At 32.5% G+C, this 24,100-nt stretch overlaps 1 protein-coding gene and 2 long non-coding RNA genes across 3 annotated transcripts in view; 1 reads left to right on the top strand and 2 right to left on the bottom strand.

The window, feature by feature from the left end:
- Positions 1-991: 991 nt before the first annotated feature.
- Positions 992-2,434, bottom strand: LOC123701653. The gene is made up of 2 exons (XR_006752762.1): positions 2,161-2,434; positions 992-1,404 (listed from the first exon to the last, which is right to left on the bottom strand). It is a non-coding gene; the product is annotated as an uncharacterized LOC123701653 (long non-coding RNA).
- Positions 2,435-6,778: 4,344 nt separating this feature from the next.
- Positions 6,779-24,100, bottom strand: part of LOC123701654 — an 18,492-nt gene continuing 1,170 nt past the window's right edge. The window contains exon 3 of the long non-coding RNA XR_006752763.1: positions 6,779-7,250. This is a non-coding gene — a long non-coding RNA (uncharacterized LOC123701654). The remainder of the gene's footprint in view (positions 7,251-24,100) is intronic.
- Positions 13,278-20,691, top strand: LOC123701652 (mannose-1-phosphate guanyltransferase alpha-A). The gene is made up of 9 exons (XM_045649139.1): positions 13,278-13,449; positions 13,783-13,981; positions 14,242-14,410; positions 14,985-15,196; positions 15,505-15,595; positions 15,885-16,043; positions 17,114-17,234; positions 19,213-19,356; positions 20,285-20,691. The coding sequence occupies exons 1-9, from the start codon at positions 13,410-13,412 to the stop codon at positions 20,383-20,385; spliced, it is 1,236 nt and encodes a 411-aa protein (XP_045505095.1). The 5' UTR covers positions 13,278-13,409; the 3' UTR covers positions 20,386-20,691.

Below are 24,100 nucleotides of genomic sequence, written 5' to 3'. Positions count from 1 at the left end.
GGTCCTGCATAATCGTTAACATATTATGGATAGGTACTCTGGTACCACATATTTTGAAAAAATTGGGATATTGTCACGTAGAGTCTCTTCAAGTCGTATTTGCATCCAAGGCACCTTCAAATCTGTGCTTAATTATTTTCATAAAATCTCTGCGGCTCATTGTTTTTTCTTTATTTATCTATATTATTTTGATATTATAAGATATAGAAATTGTTAAAATTTCATATCATGCCGTAAAATATCGCCACAGACCACCTATAACTTTCCCTGTAAGGTAACTGAACATACAGGAATATGGTTTTCGAGCTTCTCTTATCTCTTTATAGTGCTTGTATCCTCAATGTATAACCACCATGACATATTCGTTTATAACCACCAGACAACATCTCAGCCACCCAATCCTCTTTCTTGGAGTCCAAATCCAGCGGAGGACAACAGTCATTTACTAAAATTGAAGGTTTTTCGTCCTAGTGTTAAAGTTTTCTGGATCCTATTTTATACTCAATATATAGTATATATACTATATCATGTAAAACATGACTTGGAAAAAAAATATTCAAATAAATCACAAAATATTTTTTTAAACAATCGTAAAAGTTACGAAAAGCCCAATTATACGTCAAAATGACGTACAACATCCTCTTTACTACAAAATGGTGGAATTTACCGGGAAGAGCCAACTATATAGGGTCATTGCGCTGGTTTTCGTCCAATTATAGGAGTTGCCAACTTTGTGATACGAAATAAATATTTTGGAGCACCCTTCCTTAAACATATAATATTTTTTTTAAGTCCTTATATAGTCTTCTTTAAGATAATATTAAGGGAAAATAAATCATTTTGATGTATCTTTTTATTTAAATTATTTTCTGCAAAAGTAGGGTAAATGCTAGTTTTCGTCCAAAAAAACTGGTTTTCGTCCTAGTGTAAGCTAGTTTTCGACCACCGTGTAGAAAAAGGAGGGTAGGTCAACTATTAAGTTAAAAATCAATTACAGGTAAATATATACGTTTATTTAATTAACATTACAATTTCTCACTACCTTACAGGTTTAGTTTTACTTGTGGTTTTACTAATAATAATCAATATAACTAGTCAACACTGAGATCTATGTAGCACTTGGCAGTCCTTATAGGCGTTAGTGATGACTGTATAATCATTCGTAATAAAGAAAGGAATGCGTTCCTTACAATTTAAATGAAACAAGTAATAATTACAGGACTAAGAAATAACATCAAAAAACAGAAATATTCATTCTAACAACAAAAATTTTCATTCTAATACTTTCTTTATCAAATGAAACGTACTATACACACACAGCCATAATAATAAGTTTTAGCTACAGAATCTTCAGTGTACGCAGCGTCTTTTTTTTCTAGATTTCTTAGACTCCTTCGAGGCCATCTAAAAACAATAAGATCTTTCTGAGGATACGTTGAGTAAGTATAATAAAAAAATACTGCATTGGCAAAACAGACCTAGAATAAAAGATGATACTCAAGTGAATGATAATCAAGAAAAATACAGTGTATTATGTCTGACCTACCCCCATTTATGCTACGAATAATTGACTCTACTTCACATAAGGAGAATGATACATGACTGAATGAATGACAATATTAGGTACCTACAACACTCTGGCCCTCACCAATTATTTATAAGGAAGATACTGAATAGAAAACTTTTCAATACGTAAAAATAGACGAAAAGTAATGCAAAAGAATAGCTATATTTAATTTTTGTCTACTCCAATACTCATTCATGGACGAAAACTAAAACATTTAAAAGCTTAATTTAGTTTTCGTCCACTTCTTTAAATATTTTTTTATTTTGGCAGCACTGACATATCAGTGGACGGAAACCAAAAAAACTAAACTAATAGCAATAAAGATCACTTCGGGAGAAACTATTCAGTATTTTAAAGGTCCGATAAAGTAAAATGACCCTAACAAATATTCACGTAGCTGTTTGAGTTTCCGTCCACTTGGACGAAAACCAAATATTTTGAGAATTTGGTAACCTAGTATCCGTCCACTTAATATTTCGAAAAATATTATAAAAAAGTATGATAAACACTTATAATTGCGTTTATTATGCTTATAAATAAACATTCGTACCAAAAACATTACGTAAACTAGCTAAAACAGTGATTTAGCTTACCATGAACTTTTCTCGCCGGCAAATTTTTCTCTCGCGCGATGACATCTGCAAGGCACGGATGCGAAGCGGCCACTTTTACGTTAATTTTTTGAACTCTCTTCTAGTCAAATCAAATTTTCATGTTGATAGTACTGTTGCTTAAACATTATGGACCGTAAAAAGTGCAAACTTGCGCGGGAAGGTAGGTTTGTATTCAAGTTTTACGCACGTGATTGTAGCAGGTCAGTCAAATGGACGAAAACAGAAGCTGGACGGCAAACCAGCGCAATTACCCTACTGCTAGGTCTCGACGGCTAATGAGTTGTTTCTGGATTTCGAAGTGATTCGATGGTAAATATAGAAAAGACAAAGATATTTCGCCGCGGTGTACATCAAATTTACGTAGATTGGACTTCTAAGGTTAAATGCATAAACACCTAAATGTTGTTTTGTTTTTATTATATCTAATAACGATAAAAAATCCGTTGATTTCGTTCGTTTTTCAAGCTACATGCATGGTTGTTCCACTAAAAGGCCTCAATTGAGTCATAAAGTACACAAATTTCAAGCATGATAAGTCGCATTATTTCTATAAAACCAAAACTGGCAATAATATAAGTCGTGTTATGCGACTATGAACATAGTGCATTAGGGCATAAGTCGTTATATTGCAAAGAGCAAAAAAAAAATTATGTGAATACATTGAGTTATTCCATGAAGTACTCGTTCATAAGGCCACAACTACAAAAAAACACGAAAAAAGTATATTTATGGGGTTGTTACAATATCTGTTTATATGTAAAACTAAAGTCTAACATCATATCTTACCCATACAAGCTTAAAAATTTGAAGTTACAAAGATTTAGTGTTGATATATAGTTTTTTGTCTCTCCTGAAAAGTGCTGTTTTTGAGTTATTCCCTTATTCACTGGAGGCACAGAATTATCCAACAGATAGTTACCCAATGAAACAAAACATACTTTGAGCACACCCCGGACACTCCATACAAAATTATCGTTTTGGCAGTCACACTGTAGAGACTGCAAATGTGTGTGTTAACGCTTTATGGTTGGCACATTTGTGACTAGCGTAAAAAAAAATTCGCCTTTTTCTGATGAAAAACATCCGTAAACAGCACGATATCTAACCATTTTCTACGAAAAACGATAATCACAAATCCAAAATAATAAAATTACTTTAAGTCAATTTGATCAATGTTGTCAATCTTCGTTGCGTATCGTCCTTGCAGACAAATACGGACCATTTTCAGGCTGATCGTGCGGGGTGAGGTATGTGTTTAATTTTGGCGGGAGGTGGAGTGTCCGTTCTGTAGCGTTTAGCTACTATTATGTATTCTGTGCTTTGAGCTAGAGATAGATATTACCAAGATTACTAAAGTTATCAGATTTTCTTTGACCACGTCAAAAGTGATAGATGAGCAGAATTACAAGTACCATCAGTCACTAGATACATAATTAAGCAATAACTCAAAGTTAGTAAACAATAACTACTAAAATTATAGTTCCCTTTATTTAGTTACATCGCAATCAAGAAAAGCAAACTTCGCGGGGACGCTTTGAGCAATTACTTCTACAATTTAGAGGCGCCATTTAATTTGTCGCTGCATTTCATTCAGATGTTTAACTTTAGTTCTTGTTACGTTTTTAATTAATTGCATAATTCAATTATTTTCTGCAGATTTTTATGTTGAATCTCATGTTTAATTTACTTGAGCTTTTTGATGCAAATACCTATTCTTTGTTACGGATATTGATTTATTACATTCTTTGACAAATTGAAATGTAATTAAGTTGTAAAATTTGATTATTTTTCCGGGTATTAGAGCTGTGTTATAATAGTTCATTGAATTCAGTGATCTGTAAACTGCGGGTTAAGTATGAACTATGAAGTCAAATTATTAGTAATTGATCTCATTAAGGGGTTTCGTTAAAACCAAATTAATTAGTGTTCACGTAATTCGTGATATATGTGTATATATAATAGATATACTTAGTTATTAAGTTAGTTGCGTTTTATGGAGTTGATCGGATTGAAACTATTTATTATGCATAGGTACTTTACTATTGTTACTTTTGTTACTCTCTTCTCTTCTCTACTTTAATTTACTAGGACATACTTATGTCCTACATACTTATATATTTACATACTTATATACATACTTATATACATACTTATGTACCTACTTCTAGCTAAATAAATATGTGCATGTGCTTTAAGTATTTCTTTAGCAAAAAACAACACCACAGGAAAATATAATGGTGTAACAGGTAGCTATTATTTTTGGTATTCATATTCCTGCAATTTATATCATGTGATATTTTCTATACTAACTTACGTTGCTTACTTCTGTACTGTTTATTATTGTATTCTTTTTCTAGCATAAAATAGTGTCTTTATTGTATTACTAGCTTCCGCCCGCGACTCCGTCCGCGCGGAAAAATTAAGATTTATTTTTTTCTACGTATTTTCCGGGATAAAAAACTTCCTATTTTATGCCCAGGATAATAAAGTATAATTATTATACCAAGTTTCATCGAAATCGAACCGTTAGTTTTCACGTGATGCCTGAACATACAGACAGACAGACAGACAGACAGACAGACAGACATACAGACAAAATTTTTTTAATCACATATTTGGGTTTGGTGTCGATCCAGTAACACCCCCTGCTATTTAATTTTTCAATATTTTCAATGTACAGAATTGACCCTTCTACAGATTTATTATATGTATACCTAGATTGATTTTTGATACCGTCTACGACACTAAAGGGAAAGTCGGTAAGTAAAACGAAATGCTTATAACAGAAGTGGTTCATAAGAAACTATGACATTATAAATCAATATCTGCTGGTGACAGGAAAGGGACACTGAAACAGCCGTTATGTAAATCCTTGTAAGCAAAAAACACCCCATCCCTTAAAGTAGGGTACTTCATGCCTTCACTATGGCTTTTCCATAAATTCACTCGCTACAAATTGTAAAAAGGGAATTGTACAAAAAGGCCCTTTTCGAATAATTTATAGTTACTTACGGAAACTGAAATAAGTACATATATGTAACTACTATACTTATTTATTATATTGTGTTACAAAAAAAATTATTATTATTATTTATTTAATATTATAAATGCGAAAGTTTGTATCGATGTATGGATGTATGGATGTTTGTTACTCTTTCACGTAAAACTACTGAACCGATTACAATGAAATTTAGCACACATATAGAGGGTAACTTGCATTAACATATAGGATAGTTTTTATCCCGGAAATCCCACGGGAACGGGAACTATGCGGGTTTTCCTTTGCAAACGCGGGCGAAGCCGTGGGCGGAAATCTAGTACTTAATATTATAAAGCTGAAGAGTTTGTTTGAACGCGCTAATCTCATGAACTACTAGTTCGATTTGAAAAATTCTTTTGGTGTTTGATAGCCCATTTATCGAGGAAGGATTATAGGCTATAATATATCATCTCGCTAAGAATAACAGAAGCGGAGCCACGCGGGTGAAACCGCGGAGCGCAACTAGTAATTAATAAATAGGTTTGTCAATAATTTATCTGCGCATGGTGATAACATCACTACTGCTCGAACGGTGATGGAAACTTCACTTCGTGAGGAAACCAGCATGTCGAAGAATCAAAATCCCGACGTCATGTGTCATCTACCTACCTGCACTTGGCCTGCGTGGTGGATTATGGCCTGTACCCTCATAGGAGGCCCGTATCCCAGCAGTGGAAAAGTATATGGACTGATGATGATGATGATGATTATGATAGAAAAATACCCTAGATTATTTTATTTCAAATTCTAAATAATCCGATCGGAAATATTATTGCTTTACAGTTTTTTTCATATGTAAATTTATACCTATAAAATAATCATACTTTATCCGTAAAAATAATTTCCGTAATGTTGTTTAACTTTTTGTACGAAAAATTACAACCACGGATAAAAAGATAACGAAAAGTAAGTAGCTGAAAATGAAAGTCGTTAAAATATTTGGCCAACTTTTTAAAGCAATTACTTCTACATTAAATTCTATTTAATTAATTAATATTAATATACACAAAGGAAACAAAGAGGTTACATTTTTCGCCAAAAATGCGTGAGCGGAAAATTCAATACAATTTTCTCTTTGACACATGTCAATGACCTTATTTAATAACCACCTCATGTATGATAAGCACTAAAATCTGATAGGTACGTCTAAAGATAATATGAACCCTGACATTTTAAATGTTGCTTTTATTAACAACTAGCGGTCCGCCCCGGCTTCGCCCGTGGTACATGTTTACATTTTCTCTACATAAGATCCATCCTCGTACTTCAAGAAATATAATAAAAAAAGAATTATCGAAATCGGTTCAGCCGTTCTCGAGTTATGCGCTTACCAACACAACATTTTGCGATTCATTTTTATATATAAGAAGATTAAGAACTCTCATGGTTATAGTAGGTACCTATCTTAAAAAGGCATTAATCTCATAAAACTTGTGTACATCTTAAAAGGGGAAGAAATAGTCTGGGATAGAAATTAGTTACGTATACAGTTTTTAATATACTTATCTTTTTTTTTGAACCACAGATTATTATAAAATTTTGACATTTCATTTTTATTTATAATTCGAATTCAATTGAATATCAATTTTGATTGCCAACACCAAGAAGCTTATATCCTCTAATACACATATAAGCTTCTTGGCCAACACCAATAATTCAGTATTTGTGATAACAATAATAATATCATAAGCTCAGAAGTGACGTCAAATCAAAAAGATTGGTAACAATCTCCAAGAACCTCGTGTTTCATTTAAGAGCTTTCGTTCTTCAATCAAAAGATTAAAAGTTGGCCCTCTTCATAATCGTTCGGAAGTTATGTAAAACAAAAAGTAACTCCGAAAAATCAGTTATTCGCCAACAAAAATTTCATCGTTTATCACTGACAGAATCTGAAAGTTCATGGATTGAGGGCAGGGTAATTTATTATCTTCGGTTCGTAAGAAATTACGCAATTTTCCATGTATTTGCGAAATTCACTTTGGGAATGATGTCTGACTTCAGTAACATGTCGTTTATCCGCTGTTATTTCCTGTAAAGAGAATATAAATGTTATTTAAATTATTAGAAGAACGAAAATTGATGAAGACACTAATTTAAGACTAACAAGTTTTCCAACTAAAGAAAACTAAAAAATCTGTTATAGGTACTAATTCAATATCTAAAGAAACACTTATTATATTTTAAAAAATGTGTTCATGTACCCAACAATATTCCTATATTATTATCTTAATAATATGCGCGCATGCAGGTATGTATTTATAACAAAAAAAGAGTTCATATAAAATGATGTAATTGACTAGATTCTCTACAAACATATTATAACATATATGAAATTTGAATAATCGGGAATGTATACAATAATTTAATATCAAATAGAGCTGGTAATCTATGAAATCCCACCTCGCACCCGGGCTTAAGTAATTTGGGTCGTAGATTCATTGGATTAGATTAATATTCAACTTTAGCAAACGTTGTAAAGTCAAAACTGCTGTGTATTCAAATTCAAACGTTTGAGATTCGCTTGTAAGCACTTTGTTACTCCATTCATAATATTATTTAGCTGACGTGCTTTGTACCGATTCACCAATTGACTGGACGATATTGTAATACAATTGCACATTATGCAGTTTCAAGCTATGAGAAATACAATATTGAAACATTCTGTAGGCTATAAAGGCTTGCTTATAGTTTAGGGATAAGGGACGGTAAGTAGGTATATAGGATAATATCCCGGATTACCTATTGTACTCTTCTATATCTCAGAAGGCAGTGCCTTCTCTAACAAATTCCATATTACATTTTAATTAAAAATAATGCTCTTATCTCTTACATTGACGTAATAAATACCTACCAAAGTTTATCTTTTTATTGTAATGCTAGACTTCGAACGCAGGGCCAAATTATTAAAATGGCGATCGATGAACTATAAGAAAATCGAAGATTACATCTGAACAAAGTTAAAAAAAAATACGTATAGATACGTGTTTTTAGATATATGTACCTACCTACCTCCAACTTATAATTTATTCAAGATTGCTTTTATAACTTCGAACGCAAAGGCATATTAAACTTGGATACTTACTTAATACTTTTAAACAACCGTAAATTATTAAATAAATTACAAGCTGTAGTGCTTATAAAAGCTGTATGAGTCTGGCTTGGACAAAAAACTATTAAGGATTGCATTAACTGCATTGTACTAAAACATGATAGTTTAAAGTTTTTAGTTAAGTACTCACTAAGTATAGTTACATTATTTATTCTTGGAACAAGACACTAGTGTATTCGCTTTTTCATGAATATATTTTTTAAATCTGAAATAGGTCCTTTAAATTTGAAGGAGGTGTATGTAACACCTCCTTCAAATTGTTAGAACTGAACAAAATTTAACTTTCAAATAAAGAAGAATCATCAAAATCGGTTCACCTAGTCTCTGTAGCTGTGTCTCTTAGCTCTGCTGTAACGAACCCAAAGATAATACAGAAGCTCTTCTTTTTTTGAAGTCGGATGAAAACTTCTGTTTTATAGATACGGAAGTCAGCGCTAAGCTATCATTGTGTGAAGCGAACCAAAATCGTTCATCGTTCCCCTATTCGTATTCATAGACAGCAGACCAACGCTTAATTAAACATTCACGTCTATCCAAAGCATTCTTCGAAATTCAAACTCATTGTCTATTGTTTTTCTTTTTAGGGTTCCGTACCAAAACGGTAAAACGGGACCTTATTACTGAGGCTTCGTTGTCTGTCTGTCTGTCTCCAGGCTGTATCTCATAAACCGTGATAGCTAGAATTTTCAAAAATGATATATTTCCATTGCCACTATAACAACAAATACTAAAAATTAAAGAAAATATATGTAGGTATACATTAAGTAAGGGGGGGTCTACATAGTACGGAACCCTTCGTGCGCGACAGCGCGAGTCCGACTTGCACTTGACCGGTTTTTTTTTAAAGAACCTTTTTTTAACGGCCATTTCAAATGTTGCCATTTCACCGTGAATAGAAAATGTTTAATGAGCGTAATTGTTTTATTGTTTCAGTTATTATAGCTGTATTATTAAGCACATTCTCAACATGACTTTCAAGTTACACTATGAAAGCATTAAGGGAACACAGAAGTTCCATTTGGCTAAAGGCGGGAAACTTAACATTGTGTTTGACGCATTTTTTTTTGTTTTAATGTCTAATACCTACTAAGGAAACTTGTGTTGAAAGTTATGAAATATATTATTAACTAGCTGTGCTGTGCGGTTTTACTCGAATTGCTCCGCTCCTGTTGGTCTTAGGGAGATGATAATTTATTATATAGTCTTACCTATTATACATTAATATAGATAAATTGCTGATCACATTCATTTCACACAGAGACATTTCAAAATATTTTATTACTGGCTGTGCACTGCGGTTTTGCCCGCATTTCTCCACTCTTATTGGTCTAAGCGTGTTTATATAAAGCCTACATCGAGAAATCGATCTTTAAATGGTATCTAGCACTGATTTTTTTCCAATCGGTTCCTGAGATTAACGCGTTCAACCAACAAAACAAACAAACTCTTCAGCTTTATAATATTGGTATAGATTAATCGCCTTCTTTCTGTCTCTTTTCCACTCGTTTTTAGAGTCTTCTTAATTAAAATTTAGATACATTAGTATCACAACTATGAAATAACAGCTTCAGAATTTTTTTTTTTTATTTATTTACCGTACTAAATTAGGTACCTACCTATATTATAAAAGCTTTGGAATTGAGTATTTTAATTAATTACGATATTTTTTCATTTGCTCTACAATAATCTAAGCTTCATCAAGACTCAAGAGTCAATCAAACGCCGCGGCCGCCGCGCCGGCCGTTGTATTTTCCGTACTACCACAGAATAATAACTATACTTAGTAGCTTTACTAGATATTATTATTTTCTTTAAGTTTTCAGATTTTTAACAGTTATGTATTATTATTAATAAAAATAAATCATCTATTGGAATCTAGATTTATACATATTTACAAAGTAAATAAATTCTCAATCTTATTGTTGTCGTATTGATTGAAACATTCTTGTGAATCCTATCAAAACATAAAAAGGACGTTCCCTTGTAATTTAATAAACAGATCACAATAATTTCTGTTCAAATCAATTGAACAGGATCGTATTCATTTCACTTGGAAATAACTATATATTCTGGATTTATTACGGTCACGCAGTATCGTAATACAATTGCCCGATTCGATTGCGCAAGGTCAACGGTCATATTTAGTGGCTAAGGCCGCGTTTCCATCTGCAAGTAAACTTCTGCGAGAACTGTCCGACAGTCTGTCTGACAGCAACTTGCACGTCTACTTGCAGGTGGAAACGCGGAATTAGTCTTGCAAGTTGCTGTCAGACAGACTGTCAGACATTTCTCGCGGAAGTTTTCTTGCAGGTGGAAACGGGGCCTAAGTCTCAAGTTTCATATATTTTTATGCATGCCATAATAAGGACCATTAATAATACGATCTGGATAATATAATATCGAATCATAAATGGACGTGTTATTAAGGTTTAATAAATGAACGTAAACCGTAATAATATGTAGGGGAGAGGGGGGCATTACGGGGACGCGGGGCACGACGGGGCCATCCACACTTACAGAAAACTATACGGTCTAGATGTGTTTTGTTTTCGCTAATAGGTAGCCAATTTGTATCTCTCGTAAGTCTGAAAGTGACCGGCGAAAGGCTGCGCACGTTTGATTTTTAATAAGAAAAACGATTTTCAACGTAATTTCATGTAATTTTGAGTGACTATGAATACGCTTATAAAATGGTAAGTGTTTATGTTGCTACTATCATGTATTGACTTTGTTATTGCAGATAAGTTATTTATTGATATGTTTTGAACAAAAATACTCTAACCCTCACTCATTTTATTTGATTTGTTATTTAAAATAATGTGAGAATTGGGGCATAACGGGGACATGGCTACGGGGTACGATGGGGTATCCCGTTATGTTAGAAAAAACGAGAACAATTTAAGAGAACGAAGAAATGTTCTAATCCAAATGACCCCAAGTTAAAGAAGAACTCTAAGAAACAGAAGACCCAAAAAGACTCTTCTGAAGAGAATGCCGACGAGGATATCATGTGCATGTACTGCCTTGACGGGAACCACACTATTTAAGGTCTTCGGAAGGTTGGGTGGCTTGTCAATTATGTGGACGGTGGGCTCATATATCTTGTGCTGGTGTAGATGACGACAATACAGAAGAAATCCACATGTGCTTGTATTGTGACGCAAAATAAATACGTACCCCATTCTACCCCTACCCTGGGGCACGATGGGGTTTTCATAATAGTTTCAAAAAATTAAAATTATAACGTGATATGATTATTTACATCACCAAATTCTATGCCAAATGATAGTTTAATAAGTAACCAAAGTGTTGTGATTCATTTTAATTAATAAATACATTGCGTTGATCATGTTACTGTGTATTTTCCTTAACGTCCCCATTATGCCCCCCTCTCCCCTAAGTACCTAAACAGGTATAATTAATACGCTATTCGGACATTATTGATTACAATATGCAAGAAATGAAACTGGCTAAAACAGTAGACATGATTTTCCCATTCGTAATGAACACAGTAATGAATAATTATTGTCCTTCCAAAAAATCAAAAATTTATATTCGTATACGATAGCAAAATATCTCTTACCTGTATAACGACAATGGGACCCACATTATTTTTCAAACTTGGCGAACTTTCAGTATGATAAATTATTGCAGAAGTAATGAATATAAAATCACTATACATAACAATTAAGAAATACCTCATCATTAAAAAAAGAGGTAGGTACTTATGTTATAAAATATTATGTAAATAAAAAAACAAATCAGAACCTTAGAACACGTAGAAAGTTAAATTATTCTAATTCCATATTTTAAAAAAAATATATGTACATATGTTATTTTTTAATTGTGGAAGGCTGAGATTATCATAAGCAGGTTTTACACCTCACATAAAAAAAAGACGGGTTGCACTCCGGGAGTGCCGGCAGAAGTGAAAACTTGATTATTAACGTTCAGCATGTTTGATATTTTGGAATGGTATCCGTCTTATGCCTCCTCCACATTACTCGCGAAGTTGAACGAGGTTAGACGAATAGAATAATGTAGAGAGGCACTTTGGCTTACTTCGTCCAACTTTACCTCGCCTCGGCCGACTTCCGTTTGTTGTCGGTTTTTGCGCCCGAGTCAAAGGGCACGAAGTTACCTGAAGTTCGTTCTGAATATGAACGTATGCGCTCTTCGCGAAGTTGAACGAGTGTGTAGTGTAGCACCGCGGACTTCAGTCAACTTCGGCCGAGTACTTCGCCGAGGAACTTCGCGAGTAGTGTGGAGGAGGCATTACGCATGAAATATTATAAGGGCTAAAAAAAAATCCGTCTTATGCTTTTTCGATCAGGCTATGTGTCCTGACGTGATTTAAATGCCTCCTCCACACTACTCGCGAAGTTGAACGAGGTTAGACGAATAGAATAATGTAGAGAGGCACTTCGGCTTACTTCGTCCAACTTTACCTCGCCTCGGCCGACTTCCGTTTGTTGTCGGTTTTTGCGCCCGAGTCAAAGGGCACGAAGTTACCTGAAGTTCGTTCTGAATATGAACGTATGCGTTCCTCGCGAAGTTGAACGAGTGTGTAGTGTAGCACCGCGGACTTCAGTCAACTTCGGCCGAGTACTTCGCCGAGGAACTTCGCGAGTAGTGTGGAGGAGGCATAAGATTTTATACCCAACGCGCGCCGCTAAAGAAGTTTTCACTTCAAAAAGACTGTAAAAACACGAGCTTTAATTTTATCAAACATATTAATAATAACTTACATAATATTTTATATAATAATTATGTCAATGTGATTTCATTACTTTCAATCGTTACCATATCGTTACTTTTAATTTCTATTTCTAAACGAAACTTCTTTTTATAAGGTAACTTTCGTTCCGTCAAGCTGACAGTGACAGTTGACAAATGTATGACGTGTAATTTCTTATCTGTATAGTCGTCAATAGTCGTAAAGAATACGAGCCGGTTGCAAGTACATAGGTACCTACTCAATTTATAGAACTGCATTGTAAACAAACATAAAACTAAGTTTATTGTTAATTCTGTAGGTACATAATCCTTTAATGATTTGACATTGTTAATTAATGTACAATGTTGAAAGCTGTGATACTTATTGGGGGACCACAAAAAGGTAAGCAAACATCACGGTTTTACAATCTTTTGTTCAATAATGTTAACTATTGATAAGAAATTATACCGTAAAGTTTACATTGTATGCATTCCATACAATGTCTTGTAAATCCTTGAAACATCATTAGTTTTAATATGAATGTAACACGTATTTTAGATTCATAGTTTTATAACATGTTTTGTATTATTAACAATATTTTGTCTCTTTATCGCAAATTGAAGTGAAGCATGAACACTAACTGTACTTAACTAAACAGCGAATGATAACATTCCTATAATAAAGCCATTAATATGACCACCAAGTCACAAAAATTAATAATAAACTTCTTTTCAGGCACAAGGTTCAGACCTCTATCTTTAGATACACCCAAACCTCTATTTCCCATAGCTGGCTTACCGTTAATACAGCATCACATAGCAGCATGTGCTAAGTTGGAAGAATGTAAAGAAATATTAATAATTGGTTCTTACCCAGCCACTTTGATGGCACAGTTTGTCAGTGATATGCAGAAAGAATATCACTTGATTATAAGGTAAATGAATATCAATATTTTTCATAAAACACATTAGCTCCCTTTATATTTATAAGGTTTTTCCAAACTTATAGATACAGATTAGAAAAAAAAAGCAGCTTTTTTTGTAGAATTATATTTTATTATTTCATTTGCTTCCAATTCACCCAAAATAGAGACAAGAAATGTTCCCAATTAATTGTATACCATGAATCACATAATAAAGCTATAACCAAAAATTTGTTTGTTTACCCAACATTAATCACTTCAACAATTTGCAGGTATCTCCATGAGTTCATGCCATTAGGAACAGGAGGTGGTCTATACCACTTTAGAGACCAAGTGCGGGCTGGAAACCCAGCAGCATTCTTCCTTCTTAATGGAGATGTTTGTGCTGATTTCCCTTTGAAAGAGCTTTGGGAGTTTCATGAAGGAAGGCCGGAGGCTTTGGTTGGTAACTTAATTAAAACACTTTATTGTACAACTAGCTTACCGCCCGCGGCTCCGCCCGCTTTGTCTAAAACCTAATAAATTATATACTTAAACCTTCCTCTTGAATCACTCTATCTATTAAAAAAAACCGCATCAAAATCCGTTGCGTAGTTTTAAAGATTTAAGCATACAAAGGGACAGAGAAAGTGACTTTGTTTATACTATGTAGTGATGCTCAGATATAAAATACAATTTCATACAGAAGGAATCTTCACCGTACGAATTGGTGGCCTTATCGCTTCTAAATTTCTTATATATTATGTTACACAATATGCTTATTGGGTTATATAAAGGTGTAAAATAATATATAAAATGTACAATTGCGAATGAGCTATGTCCTGTTACAAGTAAATACTTTAATCTAAAAGCTACCTTATAAATGAAAAACTGAAAATCTGATTAACCATTTTTGAGAATAATCTTGAAAATCAGAACTCTTCCTACATCTTAAAATCCGTACTAGCACAAAAACATTTACGATTGCTTTTTGCCCTTAAAATCAATAGCAAAAACTAAACTAAATTTCTTTTAGGTAACAATAATGGGTACAGAAGCGACCCGCCAACAATCAATCTTCTACGGTTGTATGGTAAGAGACACTAACACAGGCGCAGTCAGCCATTACGTAGAGAAGCCGCGCGGTTATGTGTCCACGTTGATCAATTGTGGAGTGTATGTGTGTTCGCTGCAAGTGTTCCAGATCATGGCTGAGGCGTTTCAGAGGAAACAGGATCAGTTTTATGGGTTAGCTGGATTATTAGAATTTCTTATACTTTGAACTTTGAAGTCATATATTTAAGCACCTAATAAAGAAAATAAATATAGATATTTAACACAAAATTGAATATTGTTGATCTATTTAGTATGGAATCCCAGCTCTTTTTTGAAAAACTAAACAACAAAATATTGGAATGAATATGGGCTCATCATGATTCTTGCAAGTCGTAAATTGACTAATAAATTAAATCTAACAAAAATTCTTTCGAAATTAAAAATACCCCAAGTATTTTATTGTAAACAAAATACATTAAAAACAGGTAAATTTATTTCAGTTCAAACGGTCAAGGCAGTCCAGGATACATGTCGTGGGAACAAGATGTGTTGTCGCCCCTCGCTGGGACAAACAAATTGTATGCACTACAGGTTTGACATAATTTCTATATAGTCTTTATTTATGATCAATAAGTTTATATTGTAATGTAAGAAATATCAACATAACTTGAATAAAATCTTGATGTTTTTCTATTACAATCAATATTCAATATACTATCTTGATTAAAAAATGATTAGATAAATAATCTATTACATATTGTTAAAACACTACATATTCTATCTACAGATGTTTAAAATGACTTTGTAAAATGAAATAATATTTTAATACTTAGATATGATTCGTTTTCTGTATTTGTATTACATTTTTTTATATACATAGGTAACAAACTGGTGGTCCCAAGTGAAAACGGCTAGTTCAGCGATATACGCGAACAGGCATTATTTAGAACTGCATCGAAATGAGTCTAGCAAAGCGCCGTGTAAAATAACACCAGATGTGTTCATACATCCCACTGCTGTTGTAGATAGTACTGCTGTGGTAAGTATAATATAAGTTTAAGATATAGTCTATATAACAAACTAGCTGTGCTCCGCGGTTTTACCCGCATTTCTCCGCTCCTGTTGGTCTCAGCGAGATGATATATAGCCTATGGCCTTCATCGATAAATGGGCTATCTAACACCTAAAGAATTTTTCAAATCGAACCAGTAGTTCCCGAGATTAGCGCGTTCAAACAAACAAACAAACTCTTCAGCTTTATAATATTAGTATAGATATGTTGCCAAAAAGCCAAGTGTGTTGCTAAGCGTAAAACTCGAGAATGGCTCTACCAATTTCGTATTTTTTTTTGTGAAATAAACACTTCTATTCTTTAAAAAATAATTGTTAAGAAATACACTTATATTGAATTTACAGACAAGTTAATTTATTCGTCAAATTTTTTTTACAGCTGCTTTAATTTAGATTATTAAAATTACATACCAATATAAAACTTAATCTGCACACCAATAATACTAATTGAAGACCTATGTCTTGATATCTACCTACATATTTTAAATTGGAATACATATTATTGCCTGTTTAAAATGTGTAGTGTGCCTAGCACAGGTACTAGACCTAGTTTAGTCGATAGTCGTGTCTCTTTATTTGTAAACTTTTATAATGTGTGTCCAAGTGTGTCTATTAAATGAATATTTATTCACTTTTTGACGTGACAACGTCTTATAATTCGATAGAGCCGGCTGCACGCACGAAAAAACATGACTCATGCGGCGTTACCTCGCTCTGAGGCGTTCCATGTAAGGCTTGAAGTGCAAGCGAGAGCGCGGAACGAGCGACAAAGAAGCACAATCAGTATTTTATTAAGACATTGTCACGTTCAACTATCGTTAGTAAACCGACTTTACAGACAACCAATTTTTTACATCATTTTTAACTCAAAAATATTTTTTCGGAGCTAGTTATTCCTTAGTTGGATGTCAATGACTCGAAATATAACCATTTCTGTGCTATAAACATTACAATTTCATTAATTTTACAATTTCAATTCTAAAGATTGACAATATTAATATAGATACTATTTAGATTTATTTAACATTTTATCATCAGATAGGTCCAAACGTGTCCATCGGTGCGGGAGTGACGATAAAAGCAGGCGTTAGGATAAAGGAGTCGATTATATTAAACCACGCTACTATACATGAACATGCGCTGGTTATGTATTCTATTGGTGAGTGTTTTTTATTTATATCTTAACTAGCTTTCCGCCCGCGGCTTCGCCCGCGTTTTCAAAGAAAAACCCGCATAGTTCCCGTTCCCGTGGGATTTCCGGGATAAAACCTATCCTATCTCTCAAGTTGGATCGAACTGCACATGGTGTGCGAATTTTATTATAATCGGTTAAGTGGTTTAGGAGTCTATTGAGGACAAACATTGTGACACGAGATTTATATATATATATCTTAATTTTATGCTGAAAAATATATTATAAAAGTGTTTCTGAAACTTAGGTTAACGAAATTTGTAAGTATAATGCGAAATTTTGTTTGTTATTAGACGTGATAACTACTTTATGTTAATAACTTCTTAATAAAAACTACTGATTTCAAAAAGTGGAGTAAATACTAGTTAGCATATATAGTTACCATTTTTATTGAATTGAAAATTTTAGCTTTATTGAACACTTTGTTGAAAGTTCAAAATTTGCAACTAAAATGGTACCTATATTATTATAAGTTTTAACTTCTATCTGAAGAATGTATAGAGTAAATATAAATATAAAAATGTATTTTTGAAGTGAAACTTTGGGTGCGTTGCGAGTAAAATTTCAAGGTCGCGTCATAGCAATACCGTCACGTCATGGAGTAAGGCGATGATTTTGGTATCTTTGAATCTTGCCAAAGAAGTTACACAGCTGACACGTGTGCTCGGCACACACGCTCTTTTTATTATTTTATTTATTTGAATCTTAGATTACAAAATAAAAGACAGATGGAGCGTTGCCGAACTAAACCGAATAATTTATCGTCATTTTCAATAAAGCTATGTGTGCTGTCATTTCGCCGCTGCACTGTACGTACACGGTGCTTCTGTGTGCGTGTAATGTTGCCAGATATTGAAAAATTTCCCAAATTTTTCCCCGACTACGGAAAAAGGAGGGTTATGTTTTTCGAGTTTGTGTATGTATGTATAATATTTCTTTGACACGCCCTGCAGTATAAACCGTTGGACCGATTTTGAGTTGTGAGGTTTCATTGCAATGATCTGCATTATTATGTCAGTGGCGGTAGTGACGTAGGCTATATACATAAATGAGAAGTCAAGTTTTAATTTTTATTTAAATTCTTTTATTACATAAAGTACCTGCCTACTAAAGTTATATATGGACAAAATAATTGTATTCAATTTTTTATTAAATAAATTACATAAAAAAAGTTTCAATATTAACTATAATAATTATATTATTTTTTATTTTTCATAATATATGAATACGAATAGCGGTAGTTTTTAGTGGAGAATACGGGACATTTTATTTTCATCATATCCATCATGGAGTTCACATAAATTAAATCGCTAGCGAAAACGACTATGACTTTTTAAGCTTTATAAAAGTAACAAAATAATGTATAATGCTTATTAAAATAATCTAATTATTATCATGAACCTTTAGTGCACTATACAAATAATCACATTCACGATCGAAAAATCCAACAGCATTACCCTGAAGATCTTTTAACTATTTTACCGTTTTACCAATAAAAATGGCAAATTCATTTTCAAAATACTGGCAGCATACGTTGAAGTTTTGTATTCCTTCATATCTGTAAAATTATTATTCGTATTAAAGAAATAAATCAGCCAAATAATCTACAGAAAACCTGTGAAACGATGTTTTATCTTTTTTTTTGTTTTCGGGAACAAATTTTACAGCGTTTTATTATCACAAGACGGCATTTTTTTACTAAAATTGCAAACCCTTTTTGACGTATTGCATGACACTATATGCGCTATAGCACTGGTGCAGCGACGTATTTGTTTTTGATTTCGTATTTTCTTTGACAAGGGCGACGGGCGGTTGTCATGCTCCATCTGTACTTTATTTTGTAATCTAAGATTTGAATCTTGTTTTGTTTTTGTAACATTCTGCGTAGTTTTGACAATTTGAAGGCGGTTTTTTTTTGTTAAAAATTAATTATTTATTTCTCTAGTGGGTCAAGACTGTTCAGTAGGCGAGTGGTCTCGAGTAGAAGGGACCCCACCTGACCCGGACCCCAACAAGCCCTTCGCGAAAATGGACAACACGCCGCTTTTTAATAATGATGGCAGGTTAAATCCATCGGTTACTATATTGGGTGAGTGTTTAAATTTTTTTTTTTTTTTATTAAATTAGGTTTTTAGTTTTAATATAATAGGATATGTATAGAAAATCATAATTGTATTTTGTTTAAGAAAAAAACCTTGTTTGTTTTGTCTGGCAGTTGTTTTTATTATATTCATTATATAGTTCACGATACATCGCCCATTTTTGCAAGTGACTACTATCAAGCTAATTTTCCGTTTGTAGCTTTATTTTGATGAGACGCCCAATAATTTCGTGTACGAAAGTCTCGATTGTGGTAGATAACAGAGATAACAAGGGTAAAAATTTTTGATTTGCTGGTTCTCAAATATTTATTACTAACTGAATTTTTTTTTGTTCAATCTCAAGATAATTACCTAAATTAATCGAAAAAATATTTGTCCTACAAAATCTATGGTTGGTTCTAAGAGTCCCCCTTTCCAAAGTGTATCGATAACGAGGTCATCATAAATGATTACTAACAAGCTGATTTTTTTGTTTTCACTTAGTTAATGTTTATATAATTCAACAGATATATTGTCCTACAAATTGCGTAATAAATATTTGAGAACCATCAAATCAAAATCTTTTATCCTTGTTATCTCTGTTAGCTACCACAATCGACACTTTCGTACACGAAATTATTGGGCGTCTCATCAAAATAAAGCTACAAACGGAAAATTAGCTTGATAGTAGTCACTTTCAAAAATGGGCGATGTATCCTGAACTAATAGTAAATACGTAGGGTATTATGCACATATGGCAAGCTAATTCGTCAGAAAACATACTTTTTTCCATAGTGGTTAAATAAACCTATTGTGAGTTGTGATAATATTATGATACTTATCAATTTCGACTGTTTTATTTATTTTCGATAATATCAAATATTATAGTGGTTTTAGCATAAAATGTTTTTATTCATTATTTCTTTTTTTTTTCAGGTGCCGGAGTAACAATGCCAGCAGAGAGGATACTGCTAAATTCAATAGTGTTACCTCACAAACATCTAACGAGGAGTTATAAGAATGAAATAATTTTGTAGCAATTATTTTATTAAATATAAAGGTCCCTCTTCACAATGGGCAGCGTTGGGCGAGTAGAAGCAATCACGATAGTGTAGAGGTCCTAAATGTCTATGATCGGCTATTGTAGATGTTTATTCGTATCGCCGTAATAGCGGCCAACATCGACCATCATTTGTTGGGCCAATGCTGCCCATTGTGAAGAGGGCCGATACACGAAGACTACGACTTGTACAAAATGTCTGAATTCTCAATTGCAATTGTTTTGTTGCAAGTCTTAATAATAAAGAGATTTTGCTATAATAATATACAGTTATTTAGTAATAGTCTGTTTTTCATTTTAAATAAATAATAGTAAGTTTTTATTTTCAATTTAGAAACTTTAATTTTTTATTTCATCTGCTGTTAATATCATTTTTTATAGGACAATATAAAATTGTATAATATAAAAATTATGCCTGTCTCTTTCTTTCATTTTAAAGTATGCGAAATAGCAATCCTGTCTCAATATTACTATTACAATATTTTAGCATTTTTTTCATAAAAAGCTTTGAGAATTCGATATTTTATTAGATAGGAAATTATTACAATTCCAAGTAAGAGCATAATTTTGTTGTAGTTAAAATAAATAAATTGTAAATGTTTGTAAACACACAGTTTGGTCACTACTTAAAATGCTGGATTTTTATAAAAGAGCGTGTATGCTGAGCACACGTGTCAGAAGTGAAACTTCTTTGGCAAGATTCGAAGATACCAAAATCGTTGCCTTACGTGACGTGACGGTATTACCATGACGCGACCTTGAAATTTTACTCACAACGCGCCTAAAGAAGTTTCACTTCAAAAACATATGAGAAATGTTGCAGCTAATATGCACACGATAATTATTATTTATTATATTTCACAATTATTAACATTTGTTTTTTGTATAAAGTTAGCGTCGATTGCTTTTTGTATATTTTGTACCAAAGAATCGATAATTGTATCATTTAACGTTATTTTTCGTATGTATGTTTGATTATAATAATTAAAACACTTATAATATTTGATATAGGGACTTACTATAAATTTTTTCGCCATTATTAATTAATCTGTATGTCTGTTTGTTTTTGATAGAGAACTTAAAACATAGCCATTAATAACTTGCTAATCACATACTCAATAATATAAATGGTAATATTACGAACAATGAACCTCTCAAAGACAAATAAAACCTTAAAAAATAGCCTTTGTCGTTCAGAATTTATGTACTTAGTGGTGAAATAAACTATTTTTAATTCGGTTACTTAAGTAGAGCAAAACCGCGGGCTTCAACTAGTAAAACTATGTAATGTTGAATTTATTAATAGTGTCTTATGGCATTCAAATGCTTTATAAATATAATTTTTGAAATAATAGAAAAAACGGGTGGCCGAAACGTCAGGCGTTGCCCCGGAATGGCAGAAGACTCGGATTCGAATCCCGCCTCGTGATCGAATTTTTTCTTTTCTTTAAAAATCTATATATATATTATTGTTAATTTTAACACTATATAGTTAAGCAGTCTAGTAATTTATTATATTATTGTATTTATACTGCAAAGTTGAACTGATTTTTATGTGTTTATAAGTTTTGATACCAGTTTCAGAAAAGACAATAAAGCACAATGTTCATAATATGATTTTGTTTTATTTAACCTTTGTTATATTTAACTACAGAAAAACCTAATTAATTAACAAGATCTGAATTTAAATTGGTTATATCTTAATACAGAGTTTGCTAATTATTTTATTTTTGTTAATATTTAATAGGATGTCCAAACTCGAAACAAAAAATTATCTTTTGCTCTTGTACTTACCTGATTTTACAATTCAATACAATTAATTTCTTGCAATACAATTTTAATCAACAACTCAAATAGAAAAAGGCCTTCAAGCTATAGCATAAAAAATAATATAGTGCCTATAGCTTTAAAAATTCCTTACAAAAGTTCAATGAATTTTTAAATCGATTAACAATTGGCGATATTCAATGACAATGACGAACAAATCCTCGTTATTTGAAGTCGGTTAACAAAAACAAAAATTTTGTTACTTATGTACTTAAAGCTGAAGTTTTTGTTTGTTTGAACGCGCTAATCTCAGGAACTACTGGTCCGGTTTGAAAAATTCTTTCGGTGTTAAATAGCCCATTTATCGAGGAAGGTTGGCTTATATATTTTATATCATCACGCTAAGACCAACAGGAACGGAGCCATGCGGGTGAAACCGCGGGGCGCAGCTAGTATTTCATAATTAAAGATAAACAGATAATTTTAATAATAATGAATTATCTGATATTACTATTCAAACTACAATTCTAATTTTCTCAGAAAGAAAAATAAATATCGAATATTTATCAATGAAATTACTATCGGAGTTGTTTTTGTAATAAAATTCTTGTCCTACTTATAACACGCTATATTAACAATCATTGACTATCGATTGAACTTTTATTGTGAATTGGAATAATTTATTGCGGTAGGTAGGTATACAAAATAAGAAAAATAATTTACGTAACTACCACTGAAAATTCAATTTAATACCTACTTAAAAAAACGATTTTTGGAAAGTTTTTATATGAATATTATAAATTAAAAATATGATCTTTATTAGGACCACAATTAGGACAATATCATGGACCAATGTAGGTATACATTGGTCCATGCACGGTCCATGACAATATCGATAATAGTTTAACATTATCTGTGCCAGTCCTTAGGTACTTAGTTTTAAAAGGACGTGTAAATCGTTTTTTAACTGTTTTTAGATTCAGATGCATAAATAAACTAAATCAGTTGAAAATGACCATGTGCCATTAGGTACCTGTTAAATGTCAGTACAAGTGTGTCTTGTAGGTTATGATACGTTGTTTAAGCAACATAGGTTAAAATTATCTTAAACTAATGCAATTAAAAATATTGTTTGCCCAAAAAAATGTCAGTCAAAAAAACATAAGGGTATCAAACAATGACGACGTACCTAGATACTAAGTTAATTCGCTCGTTTACGATTTTTTAAGAATAAATTTATACATTGAACTTAGGAAGTTTTTACCAGTTAGAAAAACCTGAAGCGCGTGATAATTATGTAACCTTGGTTTTTGTAAATACATTTTATGTACTAAAGTTTTCATATTGATGAGATGACTGTATCATCGATGCTTGGAAACATCAACAAAGTATAACAGTCCATACTGTATATCACTACATAGTATAAAACAAAGTCGCTTTCTCTGTCCCTATGTCCTTTGTATGCTTATCTTTAAAACTAAGCAACGGATTTTGCTGCGGTTTTTATTAATAGATAGAGTGATTCAAGAGGAAGGTTTTAGTATATAATTTATTAGGTTTTAGACAAAGCGGGCGAAGCAGCGGGCGGTAAGCTAGTAATATTATAAAGCTGAAGAGTTTGTTTGTTTGCTTGAACACCATGTAGGTATACATTATACTGTGAAATCTAAGTGTGAAATAGACGCAAAGCGTTCGTTCTGACGGACATTCATTTTACATTTGTACCTCCGTCCGATCGACTTGCAAAATTATTTCGGCGTTAGATATTGAGGCTATCGACAGGAGCGGAGCAATGCGGGTAAAAATATAATTATATAAAATTAATATATACACTATACTAAGCATAGATTATAGGTATATAAAGTATGTAAATTTAAATAGATTACATATTACCTATTAATATATCTACATATTATATAGAAATA

The sequence above is a fragment of the Colias croceus genome, chromosome 22 (genome assembly GCF_905220415.1).
Source record: "Colias croceus chromosome 22, ilColCroc2.1".
Lineage (NCBI taxonomy): Eukaryota > Metazoa > Arthropoda > Insecta > Lepidoptera > Pieridae > Colias > Colias croceus.
This window is presented reverse-complemented; position numbering and strand designations above follow the sequence as displayed.